Source organism: Hetaerina americana, unplaced genomic scaffold (assembly GCF_022747635.1).
Source record: "Hetaerina americana unplaced genomic scaffold, ioHetAmer1.1.p SCAF_42, whole genome shotgun sequence".
NCBI classification, from domain to species: Eukaryota; Metazoa; Arthropoda; class Insecta; order Odonata; family Calopterygidae; genus Hetaerina; species Hetaerina americana.
Window position 1 is genome coordinate 783,330 of NW_027287008.1, and position 20,084 is coordinate 803,413.

The following is a 20,084-nucleotide window of genomic DNA, read 5'->3' on the forward strand; positions in this document are numbered from 1 at the left end:
GATGGAGTTTCACTAATAGTGCATAAACAAGCAAAGTAACATTTAAACATGATAGACATATTTCTGTTGAGAACTATATTGCCCAAATATGAAGATGACTTCATCACCTCAAAAAGCATCTAACTGAACACACATGCATTGGCACCTAATTAATTTAAATTTATTTTGGATATAAAGCCATTAAATAAGCAATATTGCAGTGATAAATAATAGTAGTGCAATTTTTATGAAACATTCCTTATTATAAATGATAAATTTGATGCTAACTTACAGTGTAATCATTAAACAACTGACAGCAAAAAAAGCTATTTGCTGCTGCATTTCTTTAAGTGGAATGAATGCTTATTTAGCAAATTGACAAAACTTTTTGATGCACTGAGAAAAAGAAACACACACAAAAACCAAAGACAGGGAACTGATCGTAGAAAATAATTTTTACTACAGACAATTACACAAAACATGAATACGGTGCAGAATTCACATACGTATGGTGAACATGATTTCAAGGTGATGGTATTGCAATATATTGCTAATTGAAAATAATAATTAATATCACCACCATTACCTCAAAGTAGTTACTTAAAATGCCATGAAACACAAAAATGAAACATTTGCTAACTGGATGACTGCTGTGGTGGACATTGCTACATGCCAAGAAAGCTCATTTGATACACTGTAGTAGAAAATGATGTCCACCCAAAACTTCTCTATATCTAGGTTGATTGACAGCAGTCTCATTATTCTAAATGTGTTTCATGCATTCAATCTGGAACCAGATGATTCAAATGGTACATAAAATGATAAACATGCCTTTACAAATAATGGAAGAGTTCCTGATCTATACTCTAAAACCAAAATTAACAAAAGCTGCATTTACTATATGAATAATGTTTTGTCCCTTTTTCTAAATAAAACCTTTAGGCAATCAACACGTTTATTGTCCACTACAAAAGCAATTTGTAAGAGGATAGAGCAAAGTGTATTAAACAAATACACATATATAATACGTGTTATAGAAACGGGAAAGAATGAATTACCGAAACTGAGATAAAACTGATAAACAAATTTTTAAAAGGGCCCATAAGTACATGCAAAAGTACCAAATCTTTCTTTTTGATTAATTCAAAGGATTAATTTTAGGCGGGGAAGAGAGAGGAGGAGGCAAGACAGAGAAGTCAATTGGCAGAAGGGATGACTCTTTGAATGAAGATAAAACTTGCAGTTTCTTTCTTGAACCTGGCATAGAGGGTGGGAAGATGTGAGGCAAGGCATGGGATTGCTGGGACTCTGGATTAAACGTGTTTCATTGGTGAGGAAGAAGGGGAAGAAAGAATGTAAATGAACAAAAATGATTAATTGGATTCAAAAGCTTAATTTTTGATAAAATAAGAGCATTCATTTGTAAACCAAACTTCTTCCCATCCCTCAAGCTCTCTGGTTGATATTCTGCAAAGGCAAATGGAGAAACTCTTGCAAATCTACTTTCTAGCAAACTGTGGGAAACTGAAAATTTGATTCCAAAACATGAGTTTTTAACTGTAAATAAAAGTTATTTACTGAGCAGGGAAACCACAAACATTATCTACCAGTGGATCCTGCATTCATTCACTCCTGTACAACAAATATGTTCCCAAATTGGTCATTTAATTTTACCATACTGATCTATATAAAATTAAACCCCAAACATAACAAAAGAGCAAGTAAATTACCAACTGTAGTTGTACTTTGCCTTACTGAAAAAGTTTATGCTGGAGCACATCGGGGATTTATGACTGTGTTATTATTTTAATTAAACTGCCAAAGATTAATTTTGTCTCATTTGATATAACAATAATAATCATAGGACGTATGCAGTTACTGATGAAAGGCAGAAACGGATGTCGACAGATATTACTGATATAGGATGTAAGCTTTGCGTTTTGATCTCTGCCCACATCCTTCTAGGTGCCATTTTTCTGCATCATGCAAAGTTTCTTGGGGGTAGAAGAGTGGAGAGGTGGAAAATTGGGTCAGGCAAGAATGAGGAAAAGGAAGAAAGGTCAGAAATTACTCGGTAACATAATTTGCCAAAGTTTAGCAAAAGGCCTTATGATAAACTTGGCTTACTTGCTCATTTGACAACTGGAATCCCAAATCTGAACTATACGTGCTTCATGTGCAATGACCAGAATACAAATAAAATTCTACTTCCTGCAGGATTTAACTAACTCACAGAACTTTAATTTCAGAAAGCAGCGCACGATCCATATCCTAATTCAATTTCAATTTTGGATGAAGTTAAAAGTTATTCTATATACGAAGTTGACCTAGTAAACATACACAATAGATATTTATGATCAAAAGAATCCTACTCTTTCAATTGAGTATGCATACTGTTCAATAAACCTACTGATGCATTGCTGCACGTAATTATTTCTATTATCAGTACCTAGTTCAAATGACTGTAAATATCGTTATTCCATTAACTCTGCATATTAGCTAATCGCCAGAATTCAAACAAAGTAAATCAAAAACTCATTTAAATATAATCAATCAATGAAAGATAAGAATAATAAATATGAATTTATGTATGCATGAATATTAAGCTTTATCTGAGTAAATTCTCTTCTATGAAGAAAATGAGGTAAGATAAAATTTGGTCAAAAATATATGGAAAGTAATTTCATACAATAGATCTGGAATTCGAAGATAATTTCAAGAGATTGAAGTGTGAGGTGCTGAGTGTAAAATCTCATTTCCCCTAAGCTTTACCAACTGGCTGCAATCACCTGCTGGTTGATTACTGTGTACCATACAGAAGAGTAAATGATACCAAAAACTTGGGTACTGCTACAGTGATATTAGATTAGTTTCCTACAAACTATGAATACTTCAACGAACATAAAAAATAGCAGAGAACAAAATGTGTCATCCTATCTATATGGACTTACCTTGCAACAACTGGATGCCTTAACTGAGCTACTGTTGAAGATGCAGTCCCAATGGGAAGGGCAGACAAAGGCATGGTATGATCTGAATTGGGATCACTGCCACCTCCTTCCTGGTGACGTTTTTCTGTGCGCACAAAGTTTCTCGAGGGAACAAGAAGTCGACCATAAGATATCTCCTAAAAGGAAAATAATCAACACATGAGTAATTCATTATTTTTAATTGAAATATGAGCAGCATCATCAGATGCTGTACTTAATTTATGAAATTTACCAACTTTAATCAATGGTAGCAATTATTAGGGGAATCAACCCACAGCTGCGGTCATTTACACAATTAGGGATAGTTGGATAACATGGCAGAGGTGACATTTGCAGCAAATAAGGAAAGGGTGGAAAGAAACCCACTCTCAGCATTAGCTTACCCTTAATGAAACAAGGTAAGGATTAAAAGTTAACATACCAACAAACGGATGGCATAATCCACATGAAATGCCCTCCACATGATACCAACTAAAGTTTCTGCTACCCCTGAGATTCAAACTCTGGCCCTTAGGGCAGGAAGCCAATAAACAAGCAAATACCTGATCTCCAGTTAAATTCATGCATAAAATTGATTCCCAAATTAAGTTTAAAATACACCATAAATAAAGCAGCTGAATCAAATGGAACATCACCGAAACATATAAATGAACCATAGCTTCACAATTTTTATGGCAGAAAAGAATGCGAAAATAGCATAATATAAAAATGTGCCATTTGTATGTGTGGACGAGGAAAAAAAGCCTGAGGACAAAAGGCAGAAAAAGGAAGAAGCATTATATGTAGCCGGAAAAGAAAGAAATGGAAAAAACTAGATGGGGGAGAAAGAAATGTAGAGGAACATAGATGGCTGTGATAGACGAAAGAAAGAGCGAGTGGATAAAAATTGAGAAAAGGAGTAGGTGCAAAGGGAAGAAAAAAAAAGACAAGGGCCAAAATGCATTTAACCCATTTATGGATGAAGTCCACCACAGTGTTTACCATTTCAGGGACTACTCAAAACCTCTAAATCTATCGACCACCATTAATGACATTAATATATGATCAATACATCTGCTTTACACTGTTAAAATTCCTCAGTTAATTATTCTTACTATCTTTTATTACTGCAAAAGAATATAGATAAATTCAACAGATTCAGGCAAGATGTAGTGGAAGTTCGTCATCATGAGAAACAAGTTTGCACTTTTCCACAGGTTTATTGTAACGCACAATGCGTTTCAGTCCATTAAACCATCTTCAGGCACAAGACAAGATTCAACAAGTGATACATCATATTTATACATTTCTTAGCTCTTTTTTGCCCTCTCATCCATTACTTTTTTGGCAAAAATTTGATCTGATTACGAATTCAGTTAAATGATTCTTACCTGTCCATCCTGTCCAGCTTTCTCGATTCCCAGCAAGTCGAATGGATCAGGACCATCCGCCAAGGAGGAGAGGGGTCTTGGCCCAGATGAATGCCGTTTTCGTCCGCCCTCTTTCTTTGTATCGCTCCTACAGTGGAAGAAAAGGAAAATAAATGGAAACCACTGCGAAAGCAGAACTCACGTGAGTATGTACAGTTGTCAAGTTAACCAATTCAGGAATCTCAAAAGTAATTATTCTCTTCTTGCTTTTTTTTTTTTAAGGTAATCTACCAGCTAAGGTAGGTTTTTCGATGGACACAACTACCAAACAAATATTTTATTACTCCTAACAAAACGAAAAAACCATCATCCTACTCTATATCAGGTCCCTCTTCATCTCTGAGTACTTTCTTCCTCCCTTCATCCCGTCCAACATCCCTATCCTGTTCCTTCCCTTTCCTCTTTTGCCCAACATTCTACCCTCTATCACAGTCTTCAACATCCCACTGCCGGTCAACACCCCCTTCATCCACTTTTCCTGCCTCCATAGGATTGCTCCCAACAAACCCCTCTCTTCGCCCACCATACCAAGTACTTCCTCATTTGTTTTCTTCTCTGTCCATTTCACCTTCTCCATTCTTCTCCACACCCACATTTCAAAAGCCTCCAATCTACGTCTATCCTCCTGCTTCAATGACCACGTTTCCGCACCGTACATAGCTACGCTCCATATCAAAGTTTTTACGAGTCTTTTCTTAACATCCTTACTCAGAGTCCCCGTCATCAACTCCCTCCTCCTTGTGAAAGCCTCTTTGCCTAGCGCAATTCTTCTCCTTACGTCCCTACTACTTTGACCGTGTTGGTCCAAAACACTACCGAGATACGTAAACTGCTCTACCTGCTCTAGTTTTTGCCCTCCTATTTTAATGTTAAGCTTGGCCTTTTTCTTTCTAGAAAATCGCATAACCTTTGTTTTCTTAATATTGATTCTCATCCCATACCTGTCGCACTGAATTTCCAATTCACTCAGCAATGCTTGCAGCCCCATGGCTGACTGACAAACTAAAGCTTGGTCATCAGCAAACCTAACTGATTTTACGAATTCCCCGCCCACTTTCATTCCTACCTCGAGTTCTTCCCATGCCTCTTTAATCATTTCCTCTGCATACAGGTTGAACAGCAACGGTGATAATGGGCAACCCTGCCTTACACCCCTTCCTAACACTGCCCATCCTGACTCCCCGTTTCCCACCCGCACCTGAGCAGTCTGAGACATGTACAGGTTGCGGATTAGCCTCCTTTCCCTCCAATCTATTCCTATTTTCTGCAATATACTCATCAGTTTTTCCCAATTCACCCTATCAAACGCTTTTTCGAAATCTACGAAACAGGCAAATACCTCCTGGTTGTGTTCTATATTCCTCTCGATTAATAATCTCATTACTGCAATGGCATCACGCGTACCTCTCCCCTTCCTAAACCCAAACTGATCATCCCCTAAGTAATCATTTGCCCTACTCTCTATCCTTTTGTTTATGATCCTGAGAACAACTTTAGCTGCGTGGGATATCAAACTAATTGTCCTATAGTCCTCACATGACGTGGCCTTTACCTTTTTCGGAATCGGAACTAAAACTGATCTCACAAAGTCTTCCGGCCAGATTCCCTCCTCATAAATGCTACGGATCAGCCCATATAGCCTCTTCCTCCCACATTTTCCTAAGCATTTTAAAAGTTCCACGGGAATGTTATCTACCCCCACGGCCTTATTTAGTTTCATCTCCCTTAATGCCCTTTCTATCTCATGGTCTAGTATGAATGGACCTAAGCTGTCCTCCTCTACGTCATTTTCTTTTTCAATGTCTAACTTTGTTGGTCTGAGTTCTTTACCATACAGTTCTTCTATATACTCCTTCCATCTCTCTTGGATCTTTCCTGCGTCAACTATTACCTTACCCACCTTATCTCTAACTGTTAGCATAGCTCTTCCTTTCTTACTTCCCGATAACGATTTAACTTTGCTGTACAGCGCACCGATTTCACCCTTCCTCTGCAGACTTTCCATATCCTCGCACTGCGTCTTCCACCATGTGTCTTTTGCCTTATTTGTTGCCCGCCTCAATTTATTGTTCAATTCTTTGTACTTCATTTTGCCTAATTCTGTATTTATATTCTTCCATTTTCGCCTCTCATCCATCTTTGTAATCATCTCATCCGTGATCCATGGTTTCCTAGTCCTTTTAGCGTTAACGGTTCCAATAGTGTCATTTGCGGCTTTAGACAACACTTTTTTGATCATTTCCCATTTTTCTCCGATAGTTATAAGCCCTTTACCATCCTCCATGATTTTCTCTACCGCCTGTTTGTATTCCTTCCTTTTCAACCCATTTAATGCTTCTACATTCCATTTTCTAACTCGCCGCCCCTGCCTTATCTTTTCGAAACGTACGCTACATTTCATAACAACTAAATTGTGGTCAGAGTCTGCATCCGCTCCCGGGAAGCTGTGCGAATTTATCACACTGTTCCTAAACCTGTGTCTAACCAGGATATAATCTAGCTGATATCTTCCTGAGTCACCTGGCATTTTCCATGTATAACTGCGTCTTTTGTGGTGTCTAAACCAAGTGTTGGTGATGACTAACCCCTGTCTCCTGCAGAACTCAACTGCTTTCTCCCCGCGGTCATTCCTCGTGCCTAAACCGTAGTCGCCCACCTCATCACCATCTCGTCCTTCGCCTACCGTCGCATTCCAATCCCCCATCACTATCAAATGTTTCCCTGAGGGAACACACGCGATCATGTCCTCTAACTGATCGTATATCCTATCGACCTCTTCTTCCTTATGGTTGCTCGGTGGCATGTATACCTGAATAATAACTAAGTTCGTCGGTTCTGCTTTTATCTCTACTAGTAGTATTCTATCCGTTACCTGCTCTATGTTGACTACGCTTCTTCCTACCTCTTCATTTAATACTATGGCAACCCCTCGTTGGCTCTCGTCCCCACCGCTGTATATTATTCTATACTTATCACTCCAGTAATCCCCGCTATCTTTCCATCTCATCTCGCATAGACCTAAAATATCTATATTTCCCCTTTCCATCTCTCGCTTAACATTCTCCAATTTCCCTGTCCTCATCATTGTCCTAACATTCCACGTTCCTATTCTAACTAATTTCGTCTTCTTCTCCTGCGTCTTCTGTCCTGCTGCTGCTGGTTTTCCCTTGCAAGGGTTTCGTGGGATGACGACCGCGGAAGCCTTGCCTCCCCCGCTGCCGGGCACGACACACGGCCGATTGGGCCGAGCCCCGTGGTTGCCAGGACTCAAAATATCTCTATTGTCCATCATATTTTTCTAGGGAATGATAATTGAGGTGGTTTCCCATTGCCTTCCTCAATAGTGTTTTTAACGTGACACCATCACTTACTGGCCGCCTTGCTTTAAACGTAGCTAATGGTATTAAGTAACTTATTCCAATATGCATTTCAGTCACTTGCTTTCACATTCATCCTAATATGATAAAAGTGCAGCTCATTACAAAAGTTATACTCTTTGCTATAAAATACAATGCATACGAGGATCATTATATAAATCTTGAGCGTACCTTATCATTGCAGCAAAGACATTCTAGGTCAACTGAAAATTATGACTATATGTACATACATGATATAAGCAATGCAGCTTTACTGATATTTTAGCCGCATATATTTAAATTTCAAGGATGGGCATAAACCTTACATATGTAAAAAATATTACTTAATTTAAAGGAAATACTTGACACACCAGTAAAAACCTTAAATATAGCTTTGAGAAAAAGTAAGCATAAAAATGCATTTCACAATATGCACACAAGCCTTAATATAACTATAACACCCAATACGCACATGTTTTCCAGTGATTTAGAAATTCATTACTTACAGTGATGTAATGAGGTTTAAATAATGGTATAAATATGTCACTCTGATAGTGTGTTTATCATGTAAGCTCTTTAATTTTCTCAACTTTATCTTTATTTAAATGAGAATACAATTAAGGCCCTATGAGACCATCTACATAAACAATCCTACAGGAGGGTCAGTAGTCAGAGAGGAATGGTTAATCAGTATAATCATACAGAAAATTCAATGGCTCCTGTAAACAATCACACAGTGAGTAATTGTGTCCTGCCACTATGTGTGTAGATATAATTTAAAAATTAGACTGAGAATTACCTCTTTTATTGTTCTATGAATTGTTGTAATTACTGAGTAATCCAAGAAGAGTCTAAAGCAGAAAACAAATTTTTTTCAGGCCCAAAATTATGGAACTAATGACAAGAGAGAAAAATACAGAAATTAAAATATAAAACCCTGAAATAGGATGGCAAACAATTGTTAACATCGGACCTTGAGCCACTCATTCACTGTATGTCATGGAAATGCTGTCCAATAATACGTTAGCTTATTTATTCATCAATGGAAGTACCACTAAATGAATGAAGAGGTGAAGCGTTTTCAGGGAATATAATTATACCTTCCGCATCGACTGTTTCCTTTGGCATAAGGGAGGGCTGAAAACACAAGGAATGGAGCCCTCCTTCGGGCAGACACAAGGACCATCCGAGATCCTGGATTCTCCTGCTGTTGCTGAGAACAAACACCCGAACTTGCAACAAAACGAACCTCCTTCCCCGGAATATCTGAGGGAGGAGCTCCTGTGCTGGAGATTGAGGTGAAACCACTGCCGCTTGCTTTCACCTTGCCTGCATTAAATACATGAATTAGAAGAGACTACAGTGCCAAGAGTACATAGAAGAGGCTACAGAAGCAACCCATGCATCCAAATAAGGGATAATCGAAGACAAATAAACATCAGGGTATTAAAACATTAAAAGAAAATCACAAGAACTCAGTACCAGCACGTTTCCGAGCAGTTAAACTGAATCTGACATTATGTGCTTGCAAAACCTTTCCCAATATTTTTTCTTGCCTCAAGTTATCGTGATGTAATGGACATACTGTAGGCCACAACTCCATAAATTACAGTAAATAACTTAACTAAAAGGTTTGATGGAAATTAAATGACCATCCCATGATACATTAATTATTTTGATCATAGTAAATAATTTCACTCCAGAGGGTTAAATGAAATGCACCTATGATATCAACAGCCTTTAGATACTGGAAGCAGCAGTATAAATATGCATTTCCAAGTTAATATTTTAAGATTTCATTCAATAATATATTCTGGAGAGGAAAGGTGGTAAACAGGCATTTTTTTTCAATTATAATTCAATCAATTTTCAGACAACCAATCTTCCAAACACATTCACCATTACCATAACACTATCACAATCGCCTTAAGTTTTCTAAGAAGAAGAAGAGCCCAATAATAAAAATTTTTAATGTGCATACTATGGGAAAAAATCAGTTTTTTAGAATGATGACCTAAAACAGATAAAACAGCCATTTCAAAATTCCTACAACCCACTTCATTCATTCTGGTCTTTTGACCCTTTCAAAGGGAGGAGGTTTGAAAATAAGAGGTCAATGAGCCTATAGCACTTGATCCAGATACAGAAAAATAAAAACAAGCAATGAAAGAATGAAAAAAAGTGCCTATATTGTAAAAAAAATAATTATACCTATCATCATCATTATCATCAGTATTTCAATTCTAAGATTGGTTTACTGTAGCCCTCCATTCATTTCCCATTTAGTGTTAATTCCCTTACCCCCTGATAGGTTCCCCGTTTTACAAATTATACCTAGGTAAATTTTAATTCTCTTCACTTGCTAGTATCATTTTCTTGTTCCCAAACTATCTCTATTCCAGGGCACCTTATACAACCTTTCTAATACATAAACACATTGTGTGCATTTAACATTGCTTGTAGGACAGAGAGCATGTCAAATTTGAGGTTAAATAATGTAAATATCAATAGTTTTAAGAACAAATGGTGTAAGTAAGTAAGCACTTATCCCACATCACATCACAATGAGATAGCATTATTATTATTAAACAGTAAACTGCATGTTAAAGTCACAAGTATATTAATGGGTTAAGTAATCACTTCTAGTTCCCATAGATCAATCAATACTAAGTTAAGTTCACAACTCCAAAATTTACAGTCATTATTATAACTGAGAATAAATATATATAGGCTGCTGGAGTAACAAACCTATATAGAGGATTTTTTTCTTTATGGAAATTATCTCTTTAATGATAATTAACTGAGAGCAATGAGTGCTTGCAGAAACATTTTTGATAATAAAGTGACACTTCTAATACATAGGCTTTATACAAAGCACAAAAAATCATTTAACATGTAAAAAGAACCATGGCCAATTTATCAAAACGGGCTTTTCCCCAAAGTTCAATATCTGACATGACTTTAAATAATGCGGATGGCTAAAGAAAAAGTATTCATGATCTGATAACACCTAAAAGACAGGCTTTTTCACAGTCAAAGTTCACAGACTACTTTGTAAACAGATTAGTCTACTTTTTGAAATGAGACAGTATGATCAACTATCTATCATAAGATTTTTGGGTTTTATTCAATTCTTCTATTATATGAATAACTTTGTTTTTCAAATTTCGGTTTATCTTAAGCTTGATGGAAAGGAAACAAACTATGCAAATTTCACTTGAATAGAGATTTATTCACGACCCGGGTTTCAAACACTTAATGTCATCTTCCTTAAGTGTTTGAAACCCGGGTCGTAAATAAATCTCTATTCAAGTGAAATTTGCATAGTTTGTTTCCTTTCCATCATGGATAAATTTCATAGGGTTAACCCTAATACCGTTCGGTTTGTTATCTTAAGCTTACTTTTATTTTTATGATATGTATGTATCCATCTAAGAGCTATGCTATGTTCATAAATATCAATTGTGAACATGTGACTTTAAACAAAATAATATGTTATTATATAAAATAACCCATTATATTTATGCTAATAAAATAGTTCTGATCAAAAGAGAAGAGAGAATTTTTAGCATGCATAAACAATCATGGACAGGATTAAAAATGAAAATGAAGACAAATAAAGAGATTTCTTGAAAACAATTTTAACTTTTGTGAGTTCAAAATCTAATATTCTGATTTTTTAAGTAGTAGCACACACAAAAATGACCAAATTTTACATAAATCAATGACTATATGAATCCTACAAAAGATTGTGATGGCTCAATGTCTTGGCTGGTTTCGCCTAAATTACCAGAATAACAAAAAAATAGATTAGCTAATTTAAATTAAACCACTTCTGATATACTTTTATTTTATCAAAACAATAAATCATATTCATTTGAGCATATTCACTGAATCAATATATGTACTGAATTAAACTTTCCAATGAACAGCATTCATGTAATTGTTACAAATTTTAAATGCATTATACTTTCATACAAATATAATTTTCCCAACAAACTAAAAGAGAATTGATTCCTCATAATTAATAAACAGCAATGTACATTCATATCTTAATTTTCACTGAGTTAAGCTCGGCTGTAAGTATCCACACTGGTTGAGGGAAACTGGTCTCACCTACAATAAAATCATCCCATTTCCTTCACACCTGGCTCCCATTCACAGTGAAGGAAGAGCATTTAACTAGATACCACTTGCACACATTATAGATAATGAAACCACAAAGTCCTATAAACCCCATGATATCTACAGTCATCTTGTTCTAATTATACGATTCCATCTATTAGACAAGGACAGACTTCTCACCCGGAAAGAGGGAATGGGACCCTGGTATGCTCTCACTGCTGCCTCCATAGAAGAGGTGGTGGTCACCCGAGGAGACTGCACGAGATGTGAGGCGGCGGCTTCCTCGAGGCCCTCCCACCCCACCCGCCGTGGATACGAATGAACGGCGGCTGTCTTGGTGCCCATACTCTCCACCGACAGTGTTGGTCCTGAGCAAGCACATGCATGCAGACAGATGCACTTGAGGTGGGCACAAAGTGGGTCACACGCATTTCTATACAAATGCCTTCGCTGTTGCAATGCAGACGAAAGCATTTGTAATCATGCAATAAGTCACCAGTTCATAGACAAGAAGATTTGGAGGAACACTGATTTTAGACAACTGACATAAGTAAGTTAAGTGTGTATGGACTGAGTGAAATGGTTACATAGATGGTGCCTCAGGCATCACTTTGCAAACATATTTGATTTTTGTCAAAATAAAAGGATAAAACAAGTCAATTTTCACACTTAATTGAATTCAGCCACCATGGTCCCAACATAATGTGCCATTACTAATACCTTGAAAAAGACACACAGTCCAAAGAAACTGCGGGAGATACCATGAGAGTAACTTTTAATAGAGTCATCCACTAGCACAAATAATGATGCAAATATTTCAAAGTGTAAAAATAATTTGCCTTGACCAGGATCCCGATCAAGGCGAATGATTTATATGCTTTGACATCGTTGCATTGTACGACACACAGTGTTGAAATCATTAATCAATGCAATTATAATGAAACTGCTGCAACAATAGTCACTGTAATAAGTATTAAACTGACCTGTTTAACTCTTTTATTGCAGTTATTACATAGGTAGATGAGGGGGGGGGGAAATGAGTTATGAAAAATTGAGTTAATTGGCACAGTGGGCTTGATGTCCAATGACTACCCCAAAGTTTAAGTATCATTCCAGAAAAGAAATTTATACATTAAAATATGTTTTACGGCTTACATTTTGACTTTTCTAGCTATGGAATACATTTCCTAAGTGGAAAAAATCTCTCCGCTAAGAATCTGCAACTGAATTTTATCAACAATGGAATTCAGCTGAAAAATTTTCCAGCAGAAATGATGTTGAGAAGGCATCCTTATGGTGGGTTTCAGAAACAACAAATGCAATGAGAGCTGGTAGAATGCCTTCATTTTCTATTACCTTGTGGTCATATATGACACAGAGCTAGTTGAGATTCTTGCAGGAGAGATACTGAAACAAATTTACTAGTATATCCAGTGAAACACACATTTCACTGAGGCATGTGTTCTTTTTTGTCATCCCTCCTTGAAATTCCTCAAGATAATGACTGGCTTTAGTGGTGAATGATTCATGTGGTGCTGATGTGAAATGTTCAATATGTGGACTTACAAATATTTCATATTTGCCTGAATATATCAAAATTTTGAACTGTTTTGGCTATGCAATGTGAAACCTTAATCTATAAAATAGACACAGAAATATTTCAGGGGATCCACTCCAAGATGAGCAACCACTGGATGAAGATCTAGCTTGGTCAATTGACTCCAGCTGCAATTGAGAGCTGGATGTCCTTGCAACATAGGGAAGATTAACTTGCATTGCAGGGTACACTGGGGAGTGCTGGAGTTAGTCCATTGATTTTAATAGTAATGATTATAATTTGTTGCTTGAGTCATATTAACAAGAGGCCCTAGAAAAATTGGACTGCCTTTTCAGTCACCTCTAGAAAATACTGCTCCTCGTACTAATGAATTACTAGTGATACTTAAAAAAATATAACTTTCAATATTTTTCACATAATGCTACATGAAGCTGTGTAGTGAATAGAAGGGGAAATATAGACACTATTTCGTCTCTCATTCATTTTAAGCTTCCATTAGGATCCTCAGGAATTCTTCACTTTAGTCTATTTTTCATCCACCAGTGGATTTTTGTGTTTTATTCGTATGCTATCTACTTCTGCATACCAACATTTTTTCATTTCCCGATCGGTCTGTCCACTTAATTTTCAGTGAGCGTCTGCAGTGTTATGTCACAATAGCTCGCAGCCCTCTTCTGCAGAGATTCCTCATTGAAAAGCTATCGCTGCATTTCTTTCCGCTATGTTTGCCCATCGTTGGGCAGAGGCAGTTATGAAATGGATCTTAATTAAGGGTTTGCTTCGAGATCCCATCAACACAACGCCGAGAAAGTGCCCGGAGATCTCGAATTTTTTGGTGTTTACTGCTGCGTGATTTTTTTAAATAAAAAATACACGAATCCCGGAAATTACCATAATTTTATACCTGAGAGGTTATTAAACTTGCGCGGTGAAATGAATAAAAAATCACCCATTTAATTATCTAGAAAAAACGTTTCGAGGCCACTACGTTTCGAATGATCACGTTAGTGTGACACTGTTTCGGTTTCAATATTTCTGAAAGCTCTGTCTACACTGGATGCTCATATTTCGTACTCGTGCATAATTAAAAATAAATTTTAGTCAATCACCACACGCTCGTGGCGATTTGTTTGCTACGGTGCACTTCCGAGGTCGATTCAACTTATCCCCTGACGCGCGTCTCGAGGAAAGGAATATTTCGAGCCAGTTGTGCCTCATCAGAGATTGGAAGAATACAGGACAAAGTAATTAGGCTCAGTTACAATTACTGCTTTTAATTTAATCAGTTACATTTGATAAAATTTGAAAAGTGGGTCTGGACGACAAGTTCGATGCAAGAAGGCATTGCTTAACAAACTTCAAGTTACCATTTTAACTTAGGTTTATACACTTCCATGCGGATAACTACAACTTTTGCAAGCTAAGTTAAGCTTCATGAACGGATTCAAAAGCAAAGCTGAAGTTACTTATAGGATATGATACTAATAAGATTCTGGAGAAAGGTGGTTTGAGATTTCCACCTTCAATATATAGGGTGCTCGGCCTTCAAAAGCATAAAAAGCATTGCGCCAAAACTGCATTTGAATGTATAGAGCAAGATTGAAACAAAAAGAAACGATTACTTTACGTAAACCATGAATAGGTTGCAAGTAATCTTGATATGTTTAGAAATGAAACGAATTAGAAGTTCAAAATACCTATGCAGTAGGTAATCGCTGCCGTTGATTCAGTTAATTCTACCTAGTTACTCCGCATCACTGTAAATCATCACGTCAGATTTTTAATTAGTTTAACAACGACAATCCCAGGGCACTGCCAAACACAGAATACAAATCACAAATCAATTTTTTTTATTTTAAGGTTAGGTACCGGCTAAGGTAGATAACCTTAAAAAAAACCGCAAATTTGAAGGCGCAAGATCGGGGGAATAAGGAGGGTGAGGAATCGGTTCAAATTTCAGGTTTCGCAGACCCTCTCCAATTGTGCGCCAGGTGTGTTGACGAGCGTTCTCATGTTGCAAGATTATTGACGCCAGGCTACCTTTAACACGACAAACTCGACGTCGGAGTTATTTTTGAGTCTGAATATACTGAGAAGAATTTATCGTGGCCCATCGTTGTAGAAAATCGGTCACATAAACTCGGCGAGCATTCCGAAACACAGTCAAATGAAGTTTCATCGACAATTATGGCTTTTTCAGGCTCGCAACCACGAAATTTCACTACCCATAGATTTACAGTAGACCTATTAAGAGCATCGTCACCATGAACAGCCTTTAAACGACGATGAATCTCAGTAGGAGCCACTTTTCCAGCAGTTGAAAATTCATTAACAGCTCGCTGTTTAATTCGCTTTGACACACTAGAACGTCTCCATACTTCCGCTTCTCGAAATAACACTGGATGGAAACGACTTCAAACCTGCGCATGCATGTTGAGGGGGAATGTTACTTCCACATGCCACCAGGAGTTCTTCTCAAGGTCATTTCGTTTTTAGTCTACAAGCATGTGTGCCTTAGTTTTCAGCCTACCCTCGTATCTTGCACTTTCTCAGTGGTTTTCCTTTCGGTCCATTTCACCTTCTCCATCTTTCTACACACCGGCATTTCAAAAGCCTCCAATCTACACCTATCATCCTGCTACAATGGCCACGTTTCCGCGACGTACTACGCCCCCTATAAAAGTTTTGACAAGCCTTTTCTTAAAATCCTTATACAAAGTCCCTGTCATCAATTCTCTCCTCCAGGTGAAAGCCCCCTTGCCTAGCGCAATTATTCCCCTTACGTCCGAACTTTGACCATTTTGGTCCAAAACACTTCCGAGAAAGGTAAACTGTTCCACCTGCTCTAGTTTAAACCCTCCTATTTTAACGTTTCATTTAGTCTTACTCTTTCAGTAAGACCGCATGACCTTTATTTACATTTTATTTATATTTACATTTATTCTCATCCCATATCTATCGCATTGAACTTTCAATTCAATCATAAATACCTGCAACCCCCTGGCTGACTGACAAACTAAAGCTTGACGATCAGCAAATCTGATTTTGTTAATTGCCCACCGACTTTCATATCTATCTTCAGATCAAAATTTTATCTCGCTCTAAATAATCTCTCTCATTTAAAGCTCGTTGGTTACTACTCTGATGAATGCAAATTCTACATTCTACATTTTTTCGACACTCGAGTCGTTGATTGTATCTCTTTTGCTTCTGTAGTCTTCTGGTATCAAAAACACTGCATCCTTGTTTTCAAATCCAAGGATGAATAGCCAGCAATAAAAATGAATAGAGTTTTAACCCAATCATATTTTCATTCCCTTCTTATTGAATACTGAGGCAGAGTGGTGCACCTGCGGAAGGAATACGAAGCATCCATGAGCATCCGAGCTTGACAGTTGCGACGGCCGCCCTTGGAAACCAAGTCATGACGAACCGTAAACGTGACTTTTCAGCAAAATTGTTAAGCCCATTCAATATGTCTCTATTCAGCTGCTTCCAAGTTCCTCGCTAAAAAATCAACCAAATTCGACCAATACTTTCCAATTTGTTTAAAAAAAATAAAGGGCGTAGTTTATTTTGCACCGTTAGACTAGATTTAAAATCATACGGTTGTAATCCGCATTTAGGTTTGGTCGCTTAGCGCATCCGCCTATACTCGGATTATAGTATAATGGGAAGAGTCCACCCCAGCCGTACTCTTATAAATGGGCAAAGGATGGGTGAGGGAAATCCATCCTTTGCCCATTTATAAGAGTACGGCTGGGGTGGACTCTTCCCATTATATTTATACGGCCGTAGTTATCGCTCGCTTTGTACATACCTCGGATTATAGGGTTTACATTTTAGGATACTCGCATATGGTAGTGGAAAAGCGTACAGACACATGCAAAAGGAGGTATTTCAATAAATAAAACTACGACGACACAAAACACCACATCACTGACAAGAATGCAAAAGGCACGATTAATAAGCAATCTCTTTTAAATATTTTCACATTAGACAGCCCTCAAATTTAACTTATTTGAAGATAACTCGTAGTAGTAGTAGTAGTTTTGAGGGGAGGCGACCGACAGCTAAGGTCATTTGCGCCATAGGGGATGGACAGGAAAGGATGAAGGGTGGAGAGAAACCCGGCGTCGGCATTAGCCTACTCTTTACAAAAGGCGCCAAGGGGTCCGCAGTTTAACGTCCCATCCGACGGACGGCGTACTCCCTCAAAGTGCCCTCCACAAAGCACCTCAAGTAGGGATCGAGATACCTCTGAAAAATATTCAACACCGCCGAGATAACTCGTATAAATGTTCGAATTCACTCGCGTCAGGAGATGAAGACATTATTACTCTACATGCGTTGGAAGGGAAGACTTTATTTTAACCCAACCGTCACGTCAACACATTCAGTGATACCTACTTGAACGTAATGATGTAAAAACTAACTTAAATCACAAGTAAAACTATTCGCACAAGCAGAAACAACACTGTATTGATACAATAATTAAAATGGCCTCTGAAATGTTAAACTCAACACACACTGATAATTAGTAACATAAAACATTCACTAACGTTTTCTAGTAAGTATGTCGGAGTCATTTTGAATTTAGACAATATTTACCGAATGCAGGACATATTGAACATAATTATTCCACAAAAAAACGGTCTTGTACGAGAAATCGACAGAACAGCACGGACAAGTTTGTGTTAAGTTGGCAGATTATAAAACTCGCCCGGGTGTCAAAGGTGATATGTCTTCTAGATATGGAATTAAAAGTAATAAATAACAGAAGAGAGACTTAAATATTATTTCGCTAAAGTGGACGCAAAAATACAGTCGTTAGTCGTCCGACTCGTTCATTTGTCAAGCTAACTGACGAATCGCCCTCATTTTCTACTGCAGTTATTGTCACCTACTTAAGTTATCGTTAACTACTAAAGTTATTGCCATCTACATAAGTTCAAAAGCTTCAATTTCAACGGCGAAAATAAAATGATACCACCGTTAACTACCAATTTTGTCAACGACGTTGATTCATTGAATTTTATTCGTCATCGTCATCATAGGCCATCTGCCGTCGTTGGCAGGATATTACACCGCATTAAACTTCCTAAAGCGGAATACAGACTAATTACTTTAATAAATTTCAGTTTAGTCCTCATTAGATAAGGATTCATCCTGAAACTAAATATCTGGGTAGTTAACAGTATCTAAGGCCCGAATGGAGTGTTAATACATGTTGCACGCTTATCAGGTAGTTAAATATCAACAATAACTTCAAAAGAGAGTCAATATACGGGCCCTTGGTGAATTAAAATTGAAGTCAGAATAGTTATCCACACTTTGTTTTTTGGAAATTCCTAATGTGTGAAAAAGAAAAGAAAAAAACGTACGATTTACCTTGTAGGATGCACGAGACAATTAAGTAAAGAAAAAACTGCTGTTTCAAGCTTCAAAATACCTATCAAAAAAATAAGAAAAATCGAGCTATTCAACAGAGAATACACGTTTCACCTGTGTACGACTTCATCAGATGCCTGATTATTCCGCAAAAAGAGGAAAAGTGTCGAAACAACATATATTTCCTAATGCACAGTGCGATTGTTCTTTCTCAATTAATGTCAGGAAAGTCATGAATTGCATGCTGTCAAATATGTTTCTACTTTCCCGATGGGATGGCGCATTACAAAAGGAACTTGTACTCCTTTATTTCACTTTCTCGTGCTATTCTGCAGCCATGGCCCCACGTTTAAACGGAGTATGACGAAGAATATGGGGCAAGGGCAAGCACATCAAAATCTCTTTCGAGCTACACGAAACGGGAAGAGAAAAACATCAACAAGGGAAGCGGACCACGACGGAAATACTCGAGTGGTCTTGACGAGCAGGTGGCAGTCGTGGAACCAAGAGAACGGGGAATAATACAAACTAGTTTTTCCTCTCGAGAATAACTTTTGGATGCTTAAAGATAGAAACAACATGAATGTGTGCGGCGGGGCACGTTCATGAAACCAGAAGCATATAATATATTTTCTCGTGTACACGGCCAAGGACTACGTGTGTCGGAGCAGGCGAGGGTTGTCGTGTAGCGTTCGCGGCGCCCTTCAATAACTGCTAAAATCGTTATTTATGTCCGTTAATCTGAAGGAGTGGGGGATATCTGCTGGGGAGAAAAAAATAGTAGTTTTATTTCCAGATCTTCTTTTCAAGGCGGTGACCTTGAAAAACTTAATCGTTCAACATAGTACGCAACACAATTTCACTCGCACAACAGTCGAAATAAAATACGCGGAAATCGTGAGAAAAGTGGCTTTAAATAAATTGACCTACTTCTTTCATCCTCCAAATAAGTTCCTTTGATTAAGTTGATAACTTCCCGACATGCTTCATCTGTTTGCGACTGCTTCCATCTATAGGTTTTATTTCTCACGAAAACCAAGACGTTATCCCTAGAGGATAAACTGACCTCTCCCATTACTTTCTGGGCACGTTGCTATTTATATTCGACCAGGGACCTTGTGTAATTCGAAGGTCTCCGGCTTAAAACGCTACACCAGCTACACGTGTAAAACGCTACGATGCGCCCCGTGACTCGTTTTAGCATTGCGAGAATAGTACAAAACGCAATACTTCGGCACTGCTATATTCGCCAATGAAACTTATTGAGCAATTATCT

At 37.6% G+C, this 20,084-nt stretch overlaps 1 protein-coding gene across 3 annotated transcripts in view; it reads right to left on the bottom strand.

The window, feature by feature from the left end:
* Nucleotides 1–20,084, bottom strand: part of LOC139692833 (CDK5 and ABL1 enzyme substrate 2) — a 60,058-nt gene that overhangs the window by 16,937 nt on the left and 23,037 nt on the right. For all 3 annotated transcript variants that reach the window (XM_071591133.1, XM_071591132.1, XM_071591134.1), the window contains exons 2-5: nt 12,040–12,227; nt 8,835–9,063; nt 4,340–4,466; nt 2,931–3,106 (exon numbers count right to left, since the gene is read on the bottom strand). In XM_071591133.1, the coding sequence (XP_071447234.1) occupies nt 2,931–3,106; nt 4,340–4,466; nt 8,835–9,063; nt 12,040–12,227 (720 nt within the window). The remainder of the gene's footprint in view (nt 1–2,930; nt 3,107–4,339; nt 4,467–8,834; nt 9,064–12,039; nt 12,228–20,084) is intronic.